Source organism: Nelumbo lutea, chromosome 5 (genome assembly GCF_056320005.1).
Source record: "Nelumbo lutea isolate HS-2025 chromosome 5, American lotus-T2T, whole genome shotgun sequence".
Lineage (NCBI taxonomy): Eukaryota > Viridiplantae > Streptophyta > Magnoliopsida > Proteales > Nelumbonaceae > Nelumbo > Nelumbo lutea.
In genome coordinates, this window is record NC_142688.1 from 22,914,710 (window position 1) to 22,935,817 (window position 21,108).

At 36.6% G+C, this 21,108-nt stretch overlaps 1 protein-coding gene across 26 annotated transcripts; it reads right to left on the reverse strand.

Annotated features, from left to right (window-relative positions):
* Nucleotides 1-11,396: 11,396 nt before the first annotated feature.
* Nucleotides 11,397-20,671, reverse strand: LPAT5 (lysophosphatidyl acyltransferase 5). 26 transcript variants are annotated; one of them, XM_088947238.1, is made up of 6 exons: nt 20,315-20,502; nt 19,207-19,315; nt 17,338-17,538; nt 15,037-16,006; nt 14,599-14,753; nt 11,397-12,067 (listed from the first exon to the last, which is right to left on the reverse strand). In XM_088947238.1, exons 4-6 carry the CDS (start codon nt 15,606-15,608, stop codon nt 11,625-11,627), a joined length of 1,170 nt encoding a protein of 389 aa, XP_088803364.1. In that variant the 5' UTR covers nt 15,609-16,006; nt 17,338-17,538; nt 19,207-19,315; nt 20,315-20,502; the 3' UTR covers nt 11,397-11,624. The 26 variants fall into 26 exon arrangements, with proteins under 26 accessions (XP_088803364.1, XP_088803386.1, XP_088803376.1 ...); XM_088947260.1 differs by having other exon boundaries at nt 14,599-14,729; nt 17,338-17,535; nt 20,315-20,453; XM_088947250.1 differs by having other exon boundaries at nt 14,599-14,729; nt 17,338-17,779; nt 20,315-20,453.
* Between the last annotated feature and the right edge of the window lie 437 nt (nt 20,672-21,108).

Here is a 21,108-nt window from a genome sequence, read left to right on the forward strand (position 1 = left end):
GTGGTTTTGGTGACGATGGAGTCTTTGAAACAGCTGCACGTGCCAGGTGAATAAACCTAATACGATAAGGTTTGATTTAGTAATAGCAAAATGATAAGGTTGGATTAGGATCAGATCTGATATCGTTTTTTAACAAATATCTTATAGGGCAGGGCCGACAGATTCACAGCCCAGCAACAGTCACAGCAGAGAGCATGTGAAATGGAAATATAATAGCAATATGATAAGGTTTGATTTAGTAACTGATGACAGAGTTGGAAAAGGGGGGGTGAACAGTGAACATAACAACCACAGTAGTTCCTCCTATAAGGTTCAGGATCAGGATCAGTTAGAAAAAGGTATGGTTTTGGTGACGATGGAGTCTTTGAAACAGCTGCACATGCCAGGTGAATAAACCTAATACGCGGTGAAGAGTTTTGTTTTGTTTCCCCTTCGACCTTCGTTTGTTTGCATTGCAAACCATCTACTTGTTTCAGAAAAAAAAAAAAAACGAAAACCTAATACATTGACTATATGTAATATAAGAAAAAGTTAGTTAGTTCTTGATTTATTTGTTTGTTATGTTTTGTTAATGATGCCACATTTTCTTCCAATATAATATGTTTTGTTAATGATGCCACGTTTTCTTCCAACATAACCAAATCCACAAATCAACCAGGATAACGTCGTTTTTGTGTTGTGGCCTTGCAATATAGAAGTGAATAATCATTTCAAGAAGAAAGAGGCTGGGAAGAGTGGAAATTAAGCAAGGGTTTTATCACTTCAGGTTCAGGGATTTGCATGGGTTTCTTTCTTCTTCCTTTTGGACGAGGCAGCAGTAGGTATACTTTCAATAATTTTATGGCTTCCTTCACTTTTCGGTAAGTTATTTACCCATGAAAGACTTACCCATTTAAGTGTATTTACCCATATTCTTTTATCTCTCATGTAAATAAGGTAATGATCATTTTAACAATAAAATCCAATATTAAAAGGGGCATTTTTGTTCCGTTCGAGTGTTGTCAACTTCCCCCCAGCCCCAGGTATGAAAGTCATTTACCCACGTAGGATATGAGTATCATTTATTCGGGTAAGTGATATCCAGGAAAATAAACTTTCCCTAATTCCCACATAAATATGAAAAAAGAAAATGGTTTCTTGGTAAATGGGAATCAAAATCCAAAAATAGACACCCCCTAATAGTCTCTTTTATGTAGGCGCGCATGGCCTTATCCCATCACGGGCCTATACGTGGCAAGCGGTGCAGTTCAGAGTAGACCCAATCAGGGTGTGTGCACGACAAAGTTCAGCAGGTTTTGAGGAGCCAATGCGTGGAGTCACCTGGCGGCCTCGAATGGCCACGCTCCTCGTGTATGGACCACATCAAGACTGTCCAAGCTCACCTACCTCCAGGTGGCCTCAAGTATAAATAGGAAGCGAACCCTCTAAGGTAAAGGATCAGAACTTAAGTTCTCTATCTAGCACTTGAGAACTCTGGTGGCCTCATCTGAGTGTATTCCCCTCAGACCTCGTCCACCTAACACTCCTAATACTAACATGACCGTCGGAGCCTCCGCTTTGGGTCCTCATTCGAGGCCTCTGATGTTCTCCTCTTCGCAGAGTCAACCTACTAGTCTCTAGTCACCTCAAACCTCGAATCACTCATCGACACCTCGGCTTAGGAGCGAAATTATAGTGTTGTTTTTCGCTCATCCTAAGCATCAAATATATATATATATATATATATATATATATATTTTATATATATACCACGTATGGGCCTCTTGCACATTCAACCCATCCCCTCTAGGAGCAAATTTTGGTGGATTCACATCATGAGAGTCAAGAAGAGATGCATGAGAGAGGACTTTGACATTTTCAGACATCACTTCATTGAAATGGTGAAAACAACATTACTTCAGCATGAAAATTGGAGATACAGTTAAAACTACACGAACCATTCAAACACAATTCCACCTCTTATCGATGTACAGGAAAAGCAATAGAATGCCCTTCCTGCATGCCCTCAAGCTACAAATATTATAAGGCAGGTTTGATGTTTCAAGACCAAATCTAGCCCTTTCTGCAGTAAGCTGGTCAGCTTCTTTCTTGACCCAGTTACTCAGATTTTCTCCGTGCTTTTACTAAAATCAGTAATGGTCGCTCTTCTTTTTCTATGTTCCCTTTAAACAGTGGATTGATCTTCCTGGGAAGAAAGATGATATACACTGAAGCTGACAAAGGAGGGAAAACAGTAGGTAGAACTAGAATTCTGGATATGTTTGCAACCTTGAGACTATTCACTTTTATGGGCCTAAATTCACATGGTCAAATAATAAGGATGGCTGGATGGGAGAGATCATGTCAAAGAGAATTCATTTGACTTTATACAACAGAAAAGAAAATTCTTATTTGAAGATGCAAGAGTTATCTACTACTGTTCAGCAAGGTCCGATCATATTCCAATTGTCCTCAATACTTCCCCTAAAATATATGAAAGAGGACTCATTATGTAAATCCTTCTGCTAATATTGAATGAATATCCAGGTTTGTGGAAAACACAAAACGCGCAAATCCAGATTTGAGAGGATCCTTGTTAGATGGCAACCAAAGCTTGAGGAAGATAAAGTGGTTTCCCACAAATCTAGGATGGATTGGCTGAATGTGGAAAGTTGTTTTTTGAATTTCTTTTTGGCATTGCAACTAAAAAGATCGTGCAGGTGTTTGCAGAATTTTACAAGTGATCATCATTGAAGGTGAATGACTGTAAAGCCTTTATGTTGTTAGAGAATATCAACCTATTCAAAACCTCATCTAACAGTTTAAGTTTTTAGGTTGAATAGTTCTTTAAGATGGTATCAGAGTTAGATTTGACCAAGTGGTCTACTATTCATTCTCATTACCCCTATTATAATTAATTAAGTTTCAACCCAAGGTATGGATGGACTTATGCTTGTTCACACTTCAAGTCCAATGGGCTTTAGTGTGAAAGGGTGTGTTAGAGAATATCAACCTATTCAAAGATCTCATCTAACAGCTTAAGTTTTTAGGTTGAATGGTTCTTTAAGAATCTGCATATCTTCTCTATATGCAACTTGAAATGAGAAATCTGTTTTTCTTGAACAAGGCATACCAGAGAATGGGCTGTCTCAGATAAGCTCTTCTCTTTGGTTGCGAAGGAAAACAATCAAGTTGCTCACCATATTGCTAAGTGTTCGGAATTTAAAGCTCCTAACTCCACCATTTTAGGTGATTGTTCTGCCGCGATTGATGGTTGCGGGTGGATGTTCATATGATTGTTTCTTTTGATAACGATGGTTAACAAAAATTTTAGTTTGTTGTGTCCGTGTTGTTGTTTGTTTAATTAGTTTATATTGTCTGGTTTGATTTCTCTGGTTATTTTATGTTTTCCTTTGCCCTCTTAGTAATCATTCCTTTTTACTTGCCCAAAAGGAAAACGCAGCTCCCAACGCAATGTTAGTATCCTTAAATCAAGGTTTTAAAAATTAGCCCAGAAATGGAATCGTTTTGGCCACCGGTTTCATCATCTGGGTCAAACAGTTCAAACAGTTTAAACACTTTAAAAGGTGATATATCATCTTACCCATTAGATTGAAATATTAGGTAAGATGCATATAAATATCATGAGAAAGAATGTTGAATAATGAGAGAAATTTAAGAAACCAGTTAAAAGAGTTCAGAAGAGAAAGAAGACTGAGAAGGAGGAGGAGGAGAAAGTCACTTGCAGCAGTGGCAATGACGACAGCGACAACAAACCATAGTGGCAACAGTGGCAGTGAACTACAGCAACAACGGCGACAATGAAAGTAGACCTGATCTCTCTCTCTCTCTCTCTCTCTCTCTCCCTCTCTCTCTAAATTGCTCTCCCAAATCTCTAAACCTGAGATCTCTTAATCTAAGAGATCTAAAGCTTTCCATTCTTGTTCTGTCATAAATAATAAACCATGAACCATTGTCCGGGTCAAACAGTTCAGCAATGAAACCATTTAGTTTTTTTTGTCCAGGGACCAGGTTTGGGATAAAACAGAATGGTCACCTGGATGATTTCCAATCCAAACATCCGGGTCAATGACAATATTGCCTTAAATTATTCAATAAAATAATTTCAAATATGCAAGAAATTTTACTTTCAGCGTAAAAGCACTGCTGGTAAGATATGTTTTACAATATGCACGACTGCTTACCAAAAAAAAATAATAATAATTTGCACTACTGGTAAACTCTCTTTCAAGATTGTTCGAGCAAGTAGAAGTGTAGAACTTTATAATATAATATGGTCAATTAAGCCTCTTTAGATGAATTTCATGAGAGAGAGAATGGATATTTATTATGTCAGTTTTAGGGTGATTTTTATTTGTTTCCTCTTGCCAATTGTTTCTACAGATCACATTATAAACCATAATAAATGAGAACATCTGCTTAGTGATTACAAGAAGCAAGCACCTTACAAACAGCTCCACCTCTCTACTACCGCAATTCCTCATCAAAGCGAGATCGGCTTCGGTCAGTGCAAGGCTTGTTCAACACTGTTCAAACATTCTTTACAGCCTTCTATCAGGAACATCCCTAGTTTCTTCTGATGTTCTACTATCATCTCCATTCTTCCTTCTTCTAATGTTATTTTCAAAGGTAGGTCTTCATCTTCCAACCGTATGAAGTTTATAACTGTTGATCGTGTTAAAGAAAATCCCTAGCTTCTTTTCCAAGATTGAGAGTTCAGTTAATTCAGTCCAAGAAAGCTTTTGAACTATGATTAACCTCCACCCCCTCATCTACCCCTTCAATTAGGGGTGTTTACGGTTTGGTTAATCGAATTATGGAGTTAATTTTTAAATTGAATCGGGTTACTGGCTTTTGAAAAATCAGTAATCAAAATCAAGCCAAAGTTGATCAGTTCAATTAACCGTCAGTTCAATTGATTGGTTTTTCAGTTTTCTATTATTTATAATATATATTATAGAAAAATATATAAATATATAATAAAAATTAGAAATATATATAATATTATATTTTAAATCATAAATAATATATTTTATCTTATATATACAATGCATATTTATTAATTTATAATGTATAAAAATAAAAAATATATAATATACATAAAATATATATAAATATATGTACATCGACGGTTCAGTTGACCACTGGTTTTTTATTTTGGTCAATCGAAACCGAAGTTGTAACTTCAATTTTTTCAAAATACCAAACTAACCAATTCAATTTACTAAATTTTCGATTCGATTTCGGACACCCCTACCTTCAACCATTCGAAATGATTGTCCTCCAAGTGGCCAAGTCATCTATTCAATCCGAAACCACCTACCCACCCCCCAGTATAAGCTCAAACTTCCCTACCTCTAATATCATAGCTAAAAGGAACATCCATTTACACAGACCTACAATTCTTGTCCTCTCCAAAAGTGCCTGAGCAACTGAGGTCATATTCTGAACAGGACGGCCAACAGCTAATCTCCTTGAGAATATCACTGTTTTTTTTTTTTTTTTGATCGGTAACCAATCACCACCACCGGCATCATCATCATCCATACCTTATCCCAATCAGAATTTATTAATTATGGATTAAGAATTGTGTTCAATCAGAATCTATTAATTCTGTACAACTGAGGTCGGGTCTGAACAAGTGAGAAGATAACTGCTATTTTGATTGGCAACCAATCAGAATTTATTAATTGTGTACAAATTCAGAGTGTTCCAAGCACCCCTTCTGATCTTCAGCACATGACCCACTTTTCCTTTTCATTACAATTCCTATAAATTTCTAGGACACATTCCCCAAATACAATTGGTCTCCTTTCGGACAAGGCATCAGCTAGACAATTAGCAAAGCTATAGAAAGGACAATTACCCAATGTTGGTCCCAGCTAAGGTTTTCAATCTGTTGTTGACCCTTCCTGTTGAACCATTCAAACCATTATCGGTCAAAAACACGGGTCTGTTTCATCCTAAACCCGGTATTTAAGAGAAAACCGCCAACCCGGGCAGTTAAATTGGTAAACCGCTTGAACTGTTCGCAGATCGTAGTCCATTCAACCCAAAACATGATGTCTAAAACCCTAGTCTCTTTTTATTTTTCCCCTTCTTCTTCTTCTTTTATTCTCGCACCAACCCATTGCATCTTTACAGAAACCATTATTTTTTTAATCTCATTTATATTCATAATAATCTAGTAACTACATTCGCCCACCATTGTAGATTTGTTGCCACTACCATTGCCTCCACGCTGAATATCTGATATGCGCTGCCGCTGCTGATATGCAACTGTCATAGATCAGTTGCCACTGTTATACAACCGCTAGAGAGTACAAGAGGGGTTGCCGGCGTGAGTTGGGAAGAAATGTCTCTAAGCATGAAGATACTCAGTTGCTGCTGCTTCTCTCTGCTCTTACTCCCTGAAGATACGAGGTGTTGTCGTGGTACTATTGTAACCACTGAAGAGCCTATCAGCTTCTGGCTATGGCTAATGAGCCTTTATCCTCCCTCTGTTAATCTCTTTCTTCCTTGATCTCCCTTCTCTACCCCTCATATTTTCTTATATATTCAACAAACCTAGATCCAAAGGATGATATTCAATGTTCCTAATCTAACGGTTAAAACATTATTACATGTTGAACCGTTGGCCCATGACCCGGAGGAAAAGACAGTTTCGTTTCCAGGTCCGGTTTTAAAACATTGGTCCCAGCCATCCAGGATCTTGGGAAGGTGGACCGGATACAAACTTAGGCCTCGTTTGAAGGTTTGGTGTCTAAAAAACTTGCTTTTTAAACACTAGATTCGTTTGGTATTGTGTCTGAAAATCGATCTGAAATTTTAAGTTAATAGTCCGGCACTTATGCGTTTAAGCGTAATTGAGAGGTGTATAAAAGACATAAATGCCCTCAAAAAAATTTTAATATTACATGTTTTTGTTCTTCATTTAACTTGAATCAAACCTTCACTACGACTTACAAAGCTACATCGCAGGTCCCCCACCACCGTCGCTGCTCTCTCTCTCTCTCTCTCTCTCACCATCGCCACCGTCGTTAGCGGCAATTCAGTGAGTAGAAATAATAATAATATTATTAATTATTAATTATTAATTATTAAACATTATTTTTAATTTTTTTATTATTTATTAATATTTAATAATTATCTTTTATTAAACATTATTAATTGTTAATTATTTTTATTAAATAGTCATTTTTAATTATTTCATTTTTTATTTGTGTAAATTATTAAATATTAATTATTTTAATATTTTTATAATCATTAATTTTTTTAATTTTAATAATTTCTTTTATTAATTATTAATTTGCTATTTTTAATTTGTATTGTTTCAATGTTATTTTGAAGTTGAAAATTAATTTTTTATGAGATAATGTAAATTGAACTCAACATTTGCAAATAATATGTTTTATAGGTAAAATAGTAAAATCAATAATTCCATATGATAAAGGGTTGATCTAACACAAACAAGCTTATGAATTCAGAGCCCGTAAAAAATAGAAAAACATCTATGCCTCTTTTCCGATTTCAAACACTTAATATATTTTTAACTTTTCAGATTCGAATTTTCAGATTTATCAAACGCCACCTTAACCTTTGGCAATTTCTGCACAAATTGACTGCTATCAGACTTGAAGCTGCATTTTCACACTTGTCAACCTGAGATCTGACCATTGCCTTCGTTGCACCAAGCAATGGGCAAATCTACAAGTCAAACTAAAACCTCGTACTTAGCTGCCTTGCCAACCCATCTTACTTCTCTCATGAGATGTGATGTTTCTATTGCCAAGGCATTGGACTATCATTTTGGAACCATCACATGACCACCTCAGAATCTCCGCATACTACTAGATTCCCATACTTCAGAGGATGACCCAGAATTAAACCATGCAATAAGGGTTCTACCCCAGTGGAATCACCGAAACCAGCTATTCCTATGAAGATGATCATATTCTATCATCATTCCAAAGAAGCATCCCCAACACCTAATTGCCATGCATCCACCAAAGTTTTAACTTAAAAAAGGACCAACTCCTTAGAGATAATGTTCCTTTGCGATAGATGGAGCCACAATATTCCACATTTCCACCAACCTCTAACGATATTTGTGGTAAACGGGAAAAAACCGTCCCCAAATTATTGTTGCCATTGTACATAGGATCTTCCTCCTCTTAGAAGACAAGGAAGCTTTGAAGAGACCACCTAACTCAACCACAGGCCTCTACCCACAAGCTACAACCAAATAAAGAAATAAAAAAACTGCATATGCTTGAGAAAAAAAAATACAGGAAATTGGTAGATGGAAAATGGTCTCACAGCTTGCTATGCACAAAGGGCAAATACTATGTGACTATTTAAATTTGGTTTTCTTTTTTGCAAGCTCTCAGTAGTATTAATCTTCATGTAATAAACCTGCCATCAAAAAGCCCTAATTTTCAGTGGTACCAGCTCTTGTCAAATACCTTTCACTGGAAAATCCAACATGGATTGGAGAGATTGGGAAAGAACTCTGAGAAAAGAAGCACATGAAAGCAGAGCCCACATGAGTCAGCTGACCGATGAAAAGATTATTTGATTCCCATACCACCCCCTTTATGTCAACAATGATATACTTCAAAAGCATAACATTGGACTCTCTTCTACCCACTTCCAAGTTCCAACCTCTCCCGAAAATAATAAAAATAAAATCTTCCATAGTAGATAGTGCATGAGGAGCTTCATCTATAGTGAATAATTTGGCCAATTAATTTCTTTCACAACTCTAGAGATGGCAAATTGGTTGAAATTTACCCAGATCTACCTGCAGTCATCAGAGGCCTGTTCTCATGGATGAAACCGGGCTTTAAACCAAAAAGGGCATTTCCAGCTTAGACAAACATTTCCACAAGGTGCAAAAAGTTGAGTGATTTTTCTTTAGCTGTTGTCTTGACCGTGGAGTTGAAGCACAAGCACAAGGATTAATATTATTAATCAATATAATTAATGAACTAGTTATCTTATGCATATTTTCTCATGGATATGACTTTTATATCCCCTCCCTATAACTACAACAACAACAACACTTTTTTTTGACAAGTCAACAACAAAAATAATTTCAAAGTGGCTCCTCCTCAACCTCAAATATCTGGCAACTAAAAAAAAATCAAAAACCTTGGACAGAGGAATGACATGACCACGAAATCGGTTCTAGCATTTTTTTTCTTCAAATACTGACCAAAGAGTTACTGCTCTCAAAAACCTCTACATGATTTATCCTTTGTTTTCCCTTTTATTACAGGAAAGCCAAAATTGTGACACAAAGGAAACACCCCATTCAGATAAATCCTTAATCAGATAGCTCTCTCTCTCTATATGATGCTAGCAAGGGAAGATGTTGGGAGATCTATATTTTGGTTCATCCCTTCCTAGATAAGGGGGCTGGTGATGGTCAAGTTTTAGTTGGTATATAATTATCTGTCACTCTGATTGGACTGATACTAGGAAAGCTCAAATTTCATGGTCGCCCTTAAGTACTTAGAAAACTTGTTTTTTGTTTTCCTTCTTCCCTTTGCCGAAAGGAAGCTGTCTTGAATGCATGCCTGCACAAACTCAAGGAAGAGCATCATTCCTAGAATGTGGCTGAAAAGTTGGCAGAAAATTAACTTCATAGGAAAAAAGCACCATTGGAGAACTTCAGAATTGCTGAGTTTTTAGCTGTATTGCAGGGTGCACAGCTTGCTAGAGAGATGAATGTGAACAGTTTGATGATTGAGGGGGATTCAAAACTGGTAGTGGGTTGGTTGACAGATGCAGAAACTAAAATCTGGACCTACAGGGAAGCTATGAAAAGGTTTAAATGGTTAACCCACTAGCATGAATGTAAGTACTCTATGGCAAAGGAGATTGGCCAGTGGGATAGCTGATTATCTAGCTAAACAAGGAGTGCATAAGGAGCATTTGTTTTGGGCACAATTAAAATCTGACTTGTAACTGAGGCTACATAATTGTAATCTGACTTGTAACTGAGGCTGCATCTTGCGCCTCTCTTTGGGAAACCTCATTGTAGAAGTTACTTGTTTGTTTTATTTAAAAAAAAAATCTTCACTTACAAAAAAAAAAGAACTTCGGAATTACTTAATAGTTGTGGCCAATGGTTAAACAAATGCATTGCATGGTCTAAAATGTCCATAAATCCCCTAATATTTCCAAGATATATGTCCATTTCTATAGGTAGCAATACGAAATTTTACCAGAATCAACCTATTCCCCAATAAACATTACCAGCAGTATGTGGAGTACAAGAGAGAGTTTCCACAACATATTTCCATTTCCACTTCCACGAGTAGCAACATAAAATTTTATTGGAATCGACATATTCCCCAATGAACACTACCAGCACTATAAGGAATACAAGAGATAGTATTATAACATAAGTCGGTGACAATATTGGAGATATGTTGAGTAACAATGTTATTGCTCACCTAACTTACTTGATCACCACTCCCAGCTAGCACAATATTCATTTCAAACATGAAGTTAAATATTAGATCATTAGGTTTTTTTTTGTGTAATAAATTATTTGGTTGATCTATTACAACCATTTACATTCCTATAAGTTTAAATTTTGCTTTAACTCATTCTTTCATGAAGTTTTGAATCTTAAGGTTTACAGGACAACTTCAGAAACGTATTATTTTGTCTATAACCTTAGTTTCTTAGCGTTGTTTTATGATTTGGAATAAGATAATAATTTAAAAAGGTGTCTATGCTTATTTTATCATTTCATAAAATATCATTCTATATTTTTTGCATATTTTACAATGTTACCACTATGTTTGTAATTTTTACAATATTTCTGACATATTTCCTATATTTGGACAACCGACATGTCCACCGACACTGACATTTTAAACCTTGATGCATTGACAATAGCACGTGATAGGTATTACTCTTGTTATTCTCATAACCCAACTTAAGAATATTCTAAATGATAATTGTAAGAAACTACCCAGTCTTATTAGTTGAACAATCATGACTTAGGCTTAGGTTATAAACCTACTGTAGTACCCTCTCTATTTTGCATATCAGTATGCTTACATCTTGATAACAGAAAATTTGCAATGAGAACCCTTCAATTTTCAACAACACCATTCAAGCATTTCAATCATTTCGGTTATCATTTTCAGATATCAGCTTGCGGTTTAAGGTTCCTTTTGTCATTTGTTGGGTTGTTGAGAAAGAGAGGAAAAAAGAATTTGAAAATCTCTGCTGATGTTTGCAAACTCTTTATGGATTCGAATATCCAAAATGAGTTTTAGGAGAAGAGAAACATATTTATGTGGGTTACGTAGAGGTTGGTATACTTAAGCATTGGGCTGTGGGCATTTTCCTTTGTCAATTATACTCTTGAATCATCAGTAAAACTTTTTTCTCCATTAATCCATTAAAAATACATCATTCAAGCATACATCTTGAATAAGCAAAGCTTTCCAATGGGCTATTAACTAGAAAATGAGAGTACTGAAAGATATTTTATAAACCCTTCTAACAATAGGAAGTATATAAATTCCACAGTCAATTACATCTTTGTGAACGGTTGTACTTAGATTGGAAATATTGGAGCCCAATGACATGCTCTTTTACTAACTGGATTTCTTGCAATAGAACATGGATCCCTTGGAGCCTAGAACTGGTAATGGTCGGATGTTCATATTGGTAGCAGATGCAAGATAAGCACAGCTTAGAGCTACATATATTTTAAACCAGATGGATGAAAAAAATGTGACAAACGTACAGATGCTGGTCAGTGCAATTACCAAGATAAAATTTTTTAGGCACTTCAACGTAGAGAGATCTCCTTCTGTTCCTTGATGAGGAAAATAACCTTGAGCACTAAAATCAGAGAGCAACTGATCCTTCAGTTGAAAGTTATCCATCAACCAAGCAGTAGCCCCATCTTCAGATGTTGGAATCTCACTGAGAGGGATACGTCGAACATGAATGTGAACCTCAGAAGGATCCACACCAAAAACATTGTCCATAAAGAAAGGACACCGATACTTGTACCCAATACTGATGTCATAAACTGCAGTTAATTGAAAACAACAGGGGGAAACACGCAGAGCAGTTAGAACAAAAAGATTACAGAGAACAAGAAAAATGAAATTGGAGGTTAATAGAAGTGATCTCCTTCAGTAAGAAATTAATAGTAAGGTAATCAGAACTTTTGCCTTAAAACTGTGTTGTGTTTGTGTGTGTGTGTGTGTGTGTGATTGTTCAGACTGGGCCATTTGATAACTGAAGTGGCTGAGCACAATACCAATGCATTGTTGTCACCTGAATGAGTGATGTATCTTAAAACTTATTATTGCCATAAGATTTAACAAGAGTGGTTTTATATGTTCCTGATCCTAGAATCACATGTACCAATTATTCCAGATACTGTTACCAAGTAATCCAACATTCTTGGATGGGCCTGCTTACCTACGGAGAAGTCAGAAAAAATTTAGTTTGATGGAACTCTAACCAGGCGGTGGCCAGAACAAGGCTGCCTACACTGTATTGAATGGGGAAAAGTATGGCAGCCACATGATCAAAGGCAGTGTGACAACCCTATGAGACCAATTTGGGTATCATTCACCACCTTTGGTGTCATATATTCATGTTTCCTAATGTCCCTAAATTTCCTAATGTTTCCACAACATATTTCAATTTCTATGGGTAGCAACACAAAATTTTACTGGAATCGACATATTCCCCAATGAACACTACCAGCACTATGCAAAGAACAAGAGATGGTATTATAATATAATTTGGTGATAATATTGTAGATATGTAGAGTAGCAATGTTATTGCCCGTCTTACTTGCAGGATTACCACTTTGAGACAGCTTGATATTTATTTCAAACATGAAGTTAAATATTAGTTTTTTTAAGAGGTAAAGTATTGTATTAGATTCAATTCAAAAGTACAAGGTTTTGTACAAAGAGAATCTGCACAAGCATGACCAGAACTAGGAATCCCCAAAAAAGTCCACCCTCAAAAAAGAACCAGAAGTATAAGCATCCCTACATACATCAGAAAGAGGTAACCAGTCCCTCAGCTCTTCTATTATAAAATTAATAACCCCAGCCTCAGACTAGGCTTTTTGCCCAAAAACCCTATTGTTTCTTTCCAGCCAAATAGCCCACTACACTGCAGATGAGATGACAGACCACACTTGTTTCCCTTCTTTAGACATGCCAGGCACTTTCCATCCAGCTAGCACAGAAGAGACTGATTCTGGCCAGCACCAACTCAGATTAATGGCCCTAAATATTAGCTTTTTTGTGTAATAAATTATTGGGCTGATCTATTAAAACCATTTGCAATTTCTATGAGTTTGAAATTTGTTTCAACTCATTCAACCATGTAGTTTTGTATCTTAAGGCTTACAAGACAACTTCAAAATGTATTCTTTTGTCTATAACCTTAGTTTCTAAGTTTTGTTTAATGATATCGAACAATATAATAATTTAAAATATGCACCTAAGCTTTTTTACCATTTCATAAAATATCATTCTATATTTTTGCATTTTTACAATATTTCCATAGGATATTTCTGACATTTCCAACATGTTTCCTATATTTGAATGACCAATATTTCCACCAAAACCAGCATTTTAAACCTTGTATATTGTAGAAGCTAGATTTCTGAGCCTGTTTTTGTCTGGAAAGAAACTACACCTCTTCCTAAAATTTTTTTTATTTGTTATGGATCCAGCAATCTATCATTAAAAATATGCAGGTTAATTGGTAATGCAACTCTAGAAATTCCTCTAGTAGATGCTCTAGTGCGGGTCCATAAAATGGGAAATTCAAGGAAATTTCAACAAATTTTGGAACAATCGAAGTCCATGGATTCTTATCGTGTTTTATCAGGTTTTCATCCCATCATGTGCATCTAATCCTCAGTTATTCAAATATATATTTTTAAAACCAATTATAACAATTATCAAATATGCTTTGTCTGCAACTTTTTCTTTATCATTTACTATGTCTACAAGATGAAATGGAAATTATTACAAAGAGTAATCACAAACAAGCTCTTTTAGTCAACTAAACTAAATTCATTAAATCCATGTCTGAAGTAGTTGCCATTGGCTACATAGAAAATTTTTCATCATTTCTGTCAGGACCTTATTTTCTGTAAATTGAGTCCATTCTAAACAAAGCTCTTAATAAATAAATTATTGATCATGTGGAAAATCTGTCAAACCATGAAAGAAGCAGGTAAGCATACTGAAGCTTATAGAAAACATATTTCCATTAAAGAGAGAAGGTGCTTGTAAAGAGATAAGATTTCAATAAATTGGTTAATTGACAAATGTTATCTTTGTATAGTAGCCACTGAAATGGCTTTTTAATGTAGCCACGATCTCAATTTTGCAGAGTATATCAAGTCAGTGAGCTGAACCAGCTCAGTGCATATTACCAGCATCCCTAAACCAGAGAGACAACAAACTCTTAATTTCAGAAATTGAAGATTAGACAAATGACTCTTGCGAGAGGTTGCAATATTCTGACTAAACACAATAAACTACTTTAAAGCAACAGAGAACCAAGAAAGGAAATAACCTGCATCCAGGGAACCCCTCAGAGCTTCCAAGCAAGCACAGAAACCCCTTGTTTTTGGAAGAAGAACATTTTTCAGGATAGGTAAACCATTCTCAGCTGCAAACTTTTGACTACGTATGCATTTCTCTTCTCTGTAAAGAAAGCAAAGCAGAATCCTAGGTGGGCAATATAAAAGTATTAAAAAAAAAACTACAATGCAAAATGTGCAAGTTCAATGAGTTTTTCAACAGCTAGAAATAGACACTGAGAATTAGCAGGTTAGATATCCTTTGACCTGCAATTTGGAGCCTGTGGAAAAACGTAAATACATTTTTCTAAAAGGCAAAGAAAAGTAGCAATAGCTATATTACAAAAGATCCTAAAGATGTGTTTTATCACTTGATAGATAATTTGTGTACATGGGATGCAATGTGATATAAAAGGAATGTGAGGAATTACGTATAATCAGTGCCCTCAGGAAAAACAGCAAGCCAGAGGGGATCTTGAGGATCAGTAAAAGTTGAAAGCATTTGACGCATGGATGATTCATCAAGTTCCCATTTCCTCTCTACTGAAATAAACTCCATAATGTGAAATCCCCAACCAAAGACTGGTAACTTCATCAGACTGCTCTTGAGAACATACTTAATATATCCCAGGCATCCTTTCCGCAATGCAAGGTCCCACAGATACATCCAGTCAACCTCAGTTCTATGGTTAGCAATGAGCAAAACACGTTCTTCTTTAGGAACAGATTCTCCAGAAAAAACAACTTTAGTCTTGTTTATCTTCTCAAAAAGAAAAGGCCATAAAGCCAACCAAGCACCAAAAAAGAAGGATGTTGCTTTCCTGCTATAGTGTATGCTGAAAAGTCGCAAAATAACAGCACTGACAGGGCCACAGTACACTAGCATCATAAATGCTGTTGAAAGTAGCACAACTAAACAAACAACACCCCTTAATAACCTAAAGAGAGTTAAGGGATGGTGTTTCGGTCGATCTTTTGAAATTAGAACCTTGTAAGCGTCCATCTGATTCTCCAAGAATATTCAAAGCCACTTAATCAATAGGCCCTATACTGTTCGTGCTAGATAGATTTGCCCTAAGATCACTTGAGATGGTGTCGAACAACAAGAGCAGGGTCACATGTCCATTTCCTGGGTGCAGTTCACCAAGTAAATCTTGACTGTTGAGAAAAAGTATCAGATGACCAATCTACTGGTTGTAAAGGAGCACTTGATCTTGGATTTAAAACTTGGAATAACTGATACGGAATTGTAAGATCCTGAGTACTTTAGCTGTATCTTAGTTAACAAAAGATGCATTTAGAAGGCCATCGGCACCAATGACTTTCAAAACGGTAAAGATACAATGGAAGAAAATGGACAATTATCTGTTAACTAACAGAATATGGATTATTTACATTTACCTGCACAAAGAACATAATGGTGGGATTTAGCAATGACAAGTTTCATATAACATATCAAAGAAATAAAGATCATGAATGCTGAGAAAGAATGAATAACAGTATCTCATCCTAGTAACCAGAATCATAAACAAAATTATTTAGCATGGAGCATCTATTTGAAAATACATGCAGGATAGAAATGTTAACTGAGTAGCCAGCATCAGTGTTTAGGTAATTCCATTTTTTTTCCATATAGAGCAGAGTGTTAGTCAAGAAATGGCATGCCCAAAAATGAGTGTGGCAAAACACATGCTGAGATGGATGAGTGGAAAAAAGGTCAGAAATAAAGTTAATTGAAGGAACTTGGGAGTAGACTCAAATGCTGATAAAATGAGAGAAAGTAGATTAAGATGGTTTGGTTACATGCATAGAAAAAGACCATTTACAGCACCTACAAGAAGAAGCAATCTATTGCAAACTGAAGAGGCTAGAAGGGTTAGGGCAAGACCAAAAAGGACATGGGTTGAAATAGAAAGAACTGATTTAAGCACTTAAAATTTAACAATGGATATGGCATTAAACAGAACATAATGGTGAAACAGGACCCATGTAACTGAACCCATATAGTTGGGACAAGGCTTAGGTGGTGATGATGATTAACTAACCATCAAAAGTTCCAATGCAGAACGATATGGCACTTTTGTTTTGTTTTCATATAGAGGAGCTCTTGGTGAAGTGATGTCTCTCCTCTCAAATGCAAAGATATACATTGGGCAAAGGCATACACGAAGCCATAAGCCAAAGAACCAGCTAGCTGATAAAACCAGAACTCTAGGTGTTGGGATGAAGCCAACTAGAATGGAAATACCAAATAAGAAAGGACAATCTTCTTTTAAGTAATACAAGGAGGAAGAAAAATATTTAGGTCCATTTGGTTCAAAGTCAGATCGGAATCAGAATCAGAATCGTCTATTCCCATGTATATTCTCTGTTTGGTTCAGACGGGAATCAGAATGGGAATTGGAATCAGCTGGAATGAGATTTCATTCCCAAGGGAGGGGGAAGGAATGGTCATTCCCTCAAATGGGGAATGTCATTCCACCACAAATGGGAATGGGATTCCGATTCCGTCCAACCAAACAGTTGGAGTCGGAATGGCCCATTTTTTATTCTGATTCCAAACCTCTATTCCCTTGAACCAAACAGGCCCTCAACTTCTACAATACTGATCCTGTTTTCTGAATGATCCAATTATCCAAGTATCCACCCAAGGATGAGAGATCCCAGAATGTCCATGGCATAAAACAATGAACTCTAAAATGATGGAAAGAAGCAATTTATATTCAACTTACAAAATCACGACAGAGCATGAACATTTCATGGTCTTGACCGCTTTTAGATTGAAACGAACATCGTCCAATGCAGAGTATGAGTGAAACGAACGTTCCGTGCTAGATAGATTTGCCCTAAGATCACTTGAGATGGTGTCGAACAACAAGAGCAGGGTCACATGTCCATTTCCTGGGTGCAGTTCACCAAGTAAATCTTGACTGCTGAGAAAAAAGTATCAGATGACCAATATACTGGTTCTAAAGGAGCACTTGATCTTGGATTTAAAACTTGGAATAACTGAAACGGAATTGTAAGATCCTGAGTACTTTAGCTGTATCTTAGTTAACAAAAGATGCATTTAGAAGGCCATCGGCACCAATGACTTTCAAAACGGTAAAGATACAATGGAAGAAAATGGACAATTATCTGTTAACTAACAGAATATGGATTATTTACTTTTACCTGCACAAAGAACATAATGGTGGGATTTAGCAATGACAAGTTTCATATAACATATCAAAGAAATAAAGATCATGAATGCTGAGAAATAATGAATAACAGTATCTCATCCTAGTAACCAGAATCATAAACAAAATTATTTAGCATGGAGCATCTATTTGAAAATACATGCAGGATAGAAATGTTAACTGAGTAGCCAGCATCAGTGTTTAGGTAATTCCATTTTTTTGCTATATAGAGCAGAGTGTTAGTCAAGAAATGGCATGCCCAAAAAATGAGTGTGGCAAAACACATGCTGAGATGGATGAGTGGAAAAAAGGTCAGAAATAAAGTTAATTGAAGGAACTTGGGAGTAGACTCAAATGCTGATAAAATGAGAGAAAGTAGATTAAGATGGTTTGGTTACATGCATAGAAAAAGACCATCTACAGCACCTACAAGAAGAAGCAATCTATTGCAAACTGAAGGGGCTAGAAGGGCTAGGGCAAGACCAAAAAGGACATGGGTTGAAATAGAAAGAACTGATTTAAGCACTTAAAATTTAACAATGGATATGGCACTAAACAGAACATAATGGTGAAACAGGACCCATGTAACTGAACCCATATAGTTGGGACAAGGCTTAGGTGGTGATGATGATTTACTAACCATCAAAAGTTCCAATGCAGAACGATATGGCACTTTTGTTTTGTTTTCATATAGAAGAGCTCTTGGTGAAGTGATGTCTCTCCTCTCAAATGCAAAGATATACATTGGGCAAAGGCATACACGAAGCCATAAGCCAAAGAACCAGCTAGCTGATAAAACCAGAACTCTAGGTGTTGGGATGAAGCCAACTAGAATGGAAATACCAAATAAGAAAGGACAATCTTCTTTTAAGTAATACAAGGAGGAAGAAAAATATTTAGGTCCATTTGGTTCAAAGTCAGATCGGAATCAGAATCAGAATCGTCTATTCCCATGTATATTCTCTGTTTGGTTCAGACGGGAATCAGAATGGGAATTGGAATCAGCTGGAATGAGATTTCATTCCCAAGGGAGGGGGAAGGAATGGTCATTCCCTCAAATGGGGAATGTCATTCCACCACAAATGGGAATGGGATTCCGATTCCGTCCAACCAAACAGTTGGAACCTGAATGGCCTATTTTTTATTCTGATTCCAAACCTCTATTCTCTCGAACCAAATAGGCCCTCAACTTCTACAATACTGATCCTGTTTTCTGAATGATCCAACTATCCAAGTATCCACCCAAGGATGAGAGATCCCGGAATGTCCATGGCATAAAACAGTGAACTCTAAAATGATGGAAAGAAGCCATTTATATTCAACTTATAAAATCACGACAGAGCATGAACATTTCATGGTCTTGACCGCTTTTAGATTGAAACGAACATCGTCCAATGCAGAGTATGAATGACCCGAACCTACCAGAGTTTGGATTAAGGGGCGGGGGAGGAGAGCACAACTGTCAATAGAGTTCACAGCCAAGTCCAAAATCCAAAAATGCTTGTCATCCGACTGGTCTGACAAAGTAGTCCTTAGAGTCCACCAAAGGAGAAACAAGATCCCATCAGATTTCTTCTGAATGTCAAAATCCAGTATTATTCAAACCACTGCAATCCCAAAGCTACTGAAAGCCCCAATTTAACAAAGTTGATTTAATTTTTCAGCAAAGCAAAAAGATCCTAATAAGCGTTGATGTGCACCATTTTCTCAAACTTGTGATAAACAAGACAATATTTCAGGACCAAGTAAACAGAGGGCAGGGGAAAACCCACTTGCAGAAATGACCATAGACAGCATGATTCTTTACAGTTTAAATCTTACTAGAACGGAAAATGAGTTAGATAGAAACATCCTAACCTAACAAAAATCAGAATATCTACAATCCATGAATTTCTTGAAGACGGATGACTGTAAATACAACAGACCTGAACGTTCTCTGCCACGTAAGGTAGGAAGGATGCTCTGCAAGATCCTACCACTAACATTTAAAGCCGGCGTTTACCGAGACAAGATCTTGTCTTCTTGTTCTTGGCTCTGAGGCAAAATCGTATGGGACCGCAATACACCCGCCCCCGCAAGAAAGAAGAGAGAGAAAGAAAGAGAGAAGCAAGTGATAAAAAAAAATAAAGAAAATAAATTTTATTTCCACGACTCATTCGTGAGGTCGAAACAAGATAGAGGCAGACCATCAGTCTCCACAGTAGAAAGGCATATAAAACTGAGTTTGGTCAACAGAAATGGTCAGCGTATACCAGCCCACACTATCCTCGTATATATAAAAATTAAAAATAGGCAAATAAAATGGGGGAAAAGATCACCTAATTCCCATTTATTAGAAAGAAAGAAAAGGCAGCAACTATCGAACAATACATGACCCAAGCCTCGGATGAACAGAAAAGTAAGTTACATACACAATGAAAGAGCTACGATTTCTAACTCATCGGGCTTTTATAAACGGCGGATACTCTGAAAAAAAAAAAACGACATAATCGTCGTGAAAGCAAGAAAAAAGCGAAAGAGAATCACTTACGTCAATGAAACTTTGGGAGAGAATAATCCCTTACGGATCAAACGAGATTCCAGAATTCGGGGAGTTTGATCCCATGACTCTTGAGCCTCTCTGTAGTTTAGATGAAAGACAAAAGACAGCTACAAAAATACGTGGAGACTTGAAGAAATAGCGCAACGTTGTTGCAACTTGCAATAGAATACAGCCACAGCCACACCCAGTGAAGTGGAGGGGGTATATATAATTGATATTTCGGGCCGGGTAGCCGGTCTGCCCGATCCCGACAGTGGGATGCGGGTGGCGGGTGCATTTTTTCAAACTTTTTTTCTATCCATTGCCTTCACTGACGCACGAGTAAATGTTGGGGCGGGTTGGGTTGATATTTGTTATACTTTGTTGGTCTTGGTTGGATTCATTGAATTGAGGTAATTAGTCTAAGTGTCTAACCCGATCTTCATTCCAAGGTTAGGCCTATTATAAGTTTATAACAAAATAATAATTGGCTCCCATAAGACATAATATACACAACAAAAGAAAAGAAAAAGGGGCAGAAGGATAAATGGTCATCCGCTCTCCTCCCACTATCTCACACTCACATATACATGTCGCCATTGTCGTTTGAAGAATGATCTAAGAATATTCGATAGGTTATATTAAATGCTCGATTATTTTTAGACTCCATTCCATTTGTAAAATCTCGGCTTCAAATTCCTAACCACATGTCCGGAATTATAATCTATTTATTTATGGAGAACTACTTTACGAGAGAAACACATGGTCTGGTTTTCAAGCACGCAAGAAAAAAAAAGATTAAA

Excerpts from the sequence above, each read along its gene's own strand:
- LPAT5 (XM_088947243.1), bottom strand. The coding sequence starts at position 15,608 with ATGGACGCTTACAAGGTTCTAATTTCAAAAGATCGACCGAAACACCAT. Across the intron at positions 14,754-15,036 it reads CCTGAGGGCACTGATTATAC|GATTCTGCTTTGCTTTCTTT; the intron begins GTAATTCCTCAC and ends TTGCCCACCTAG. Across the intron at positions 12,068-14,598 it reads GAGGGGTTCCCTGGATGCAG|TTTATGACATCAGTATTGGG; the intron begins GTTATTTCCTTT and ends AATTAACTGCAG.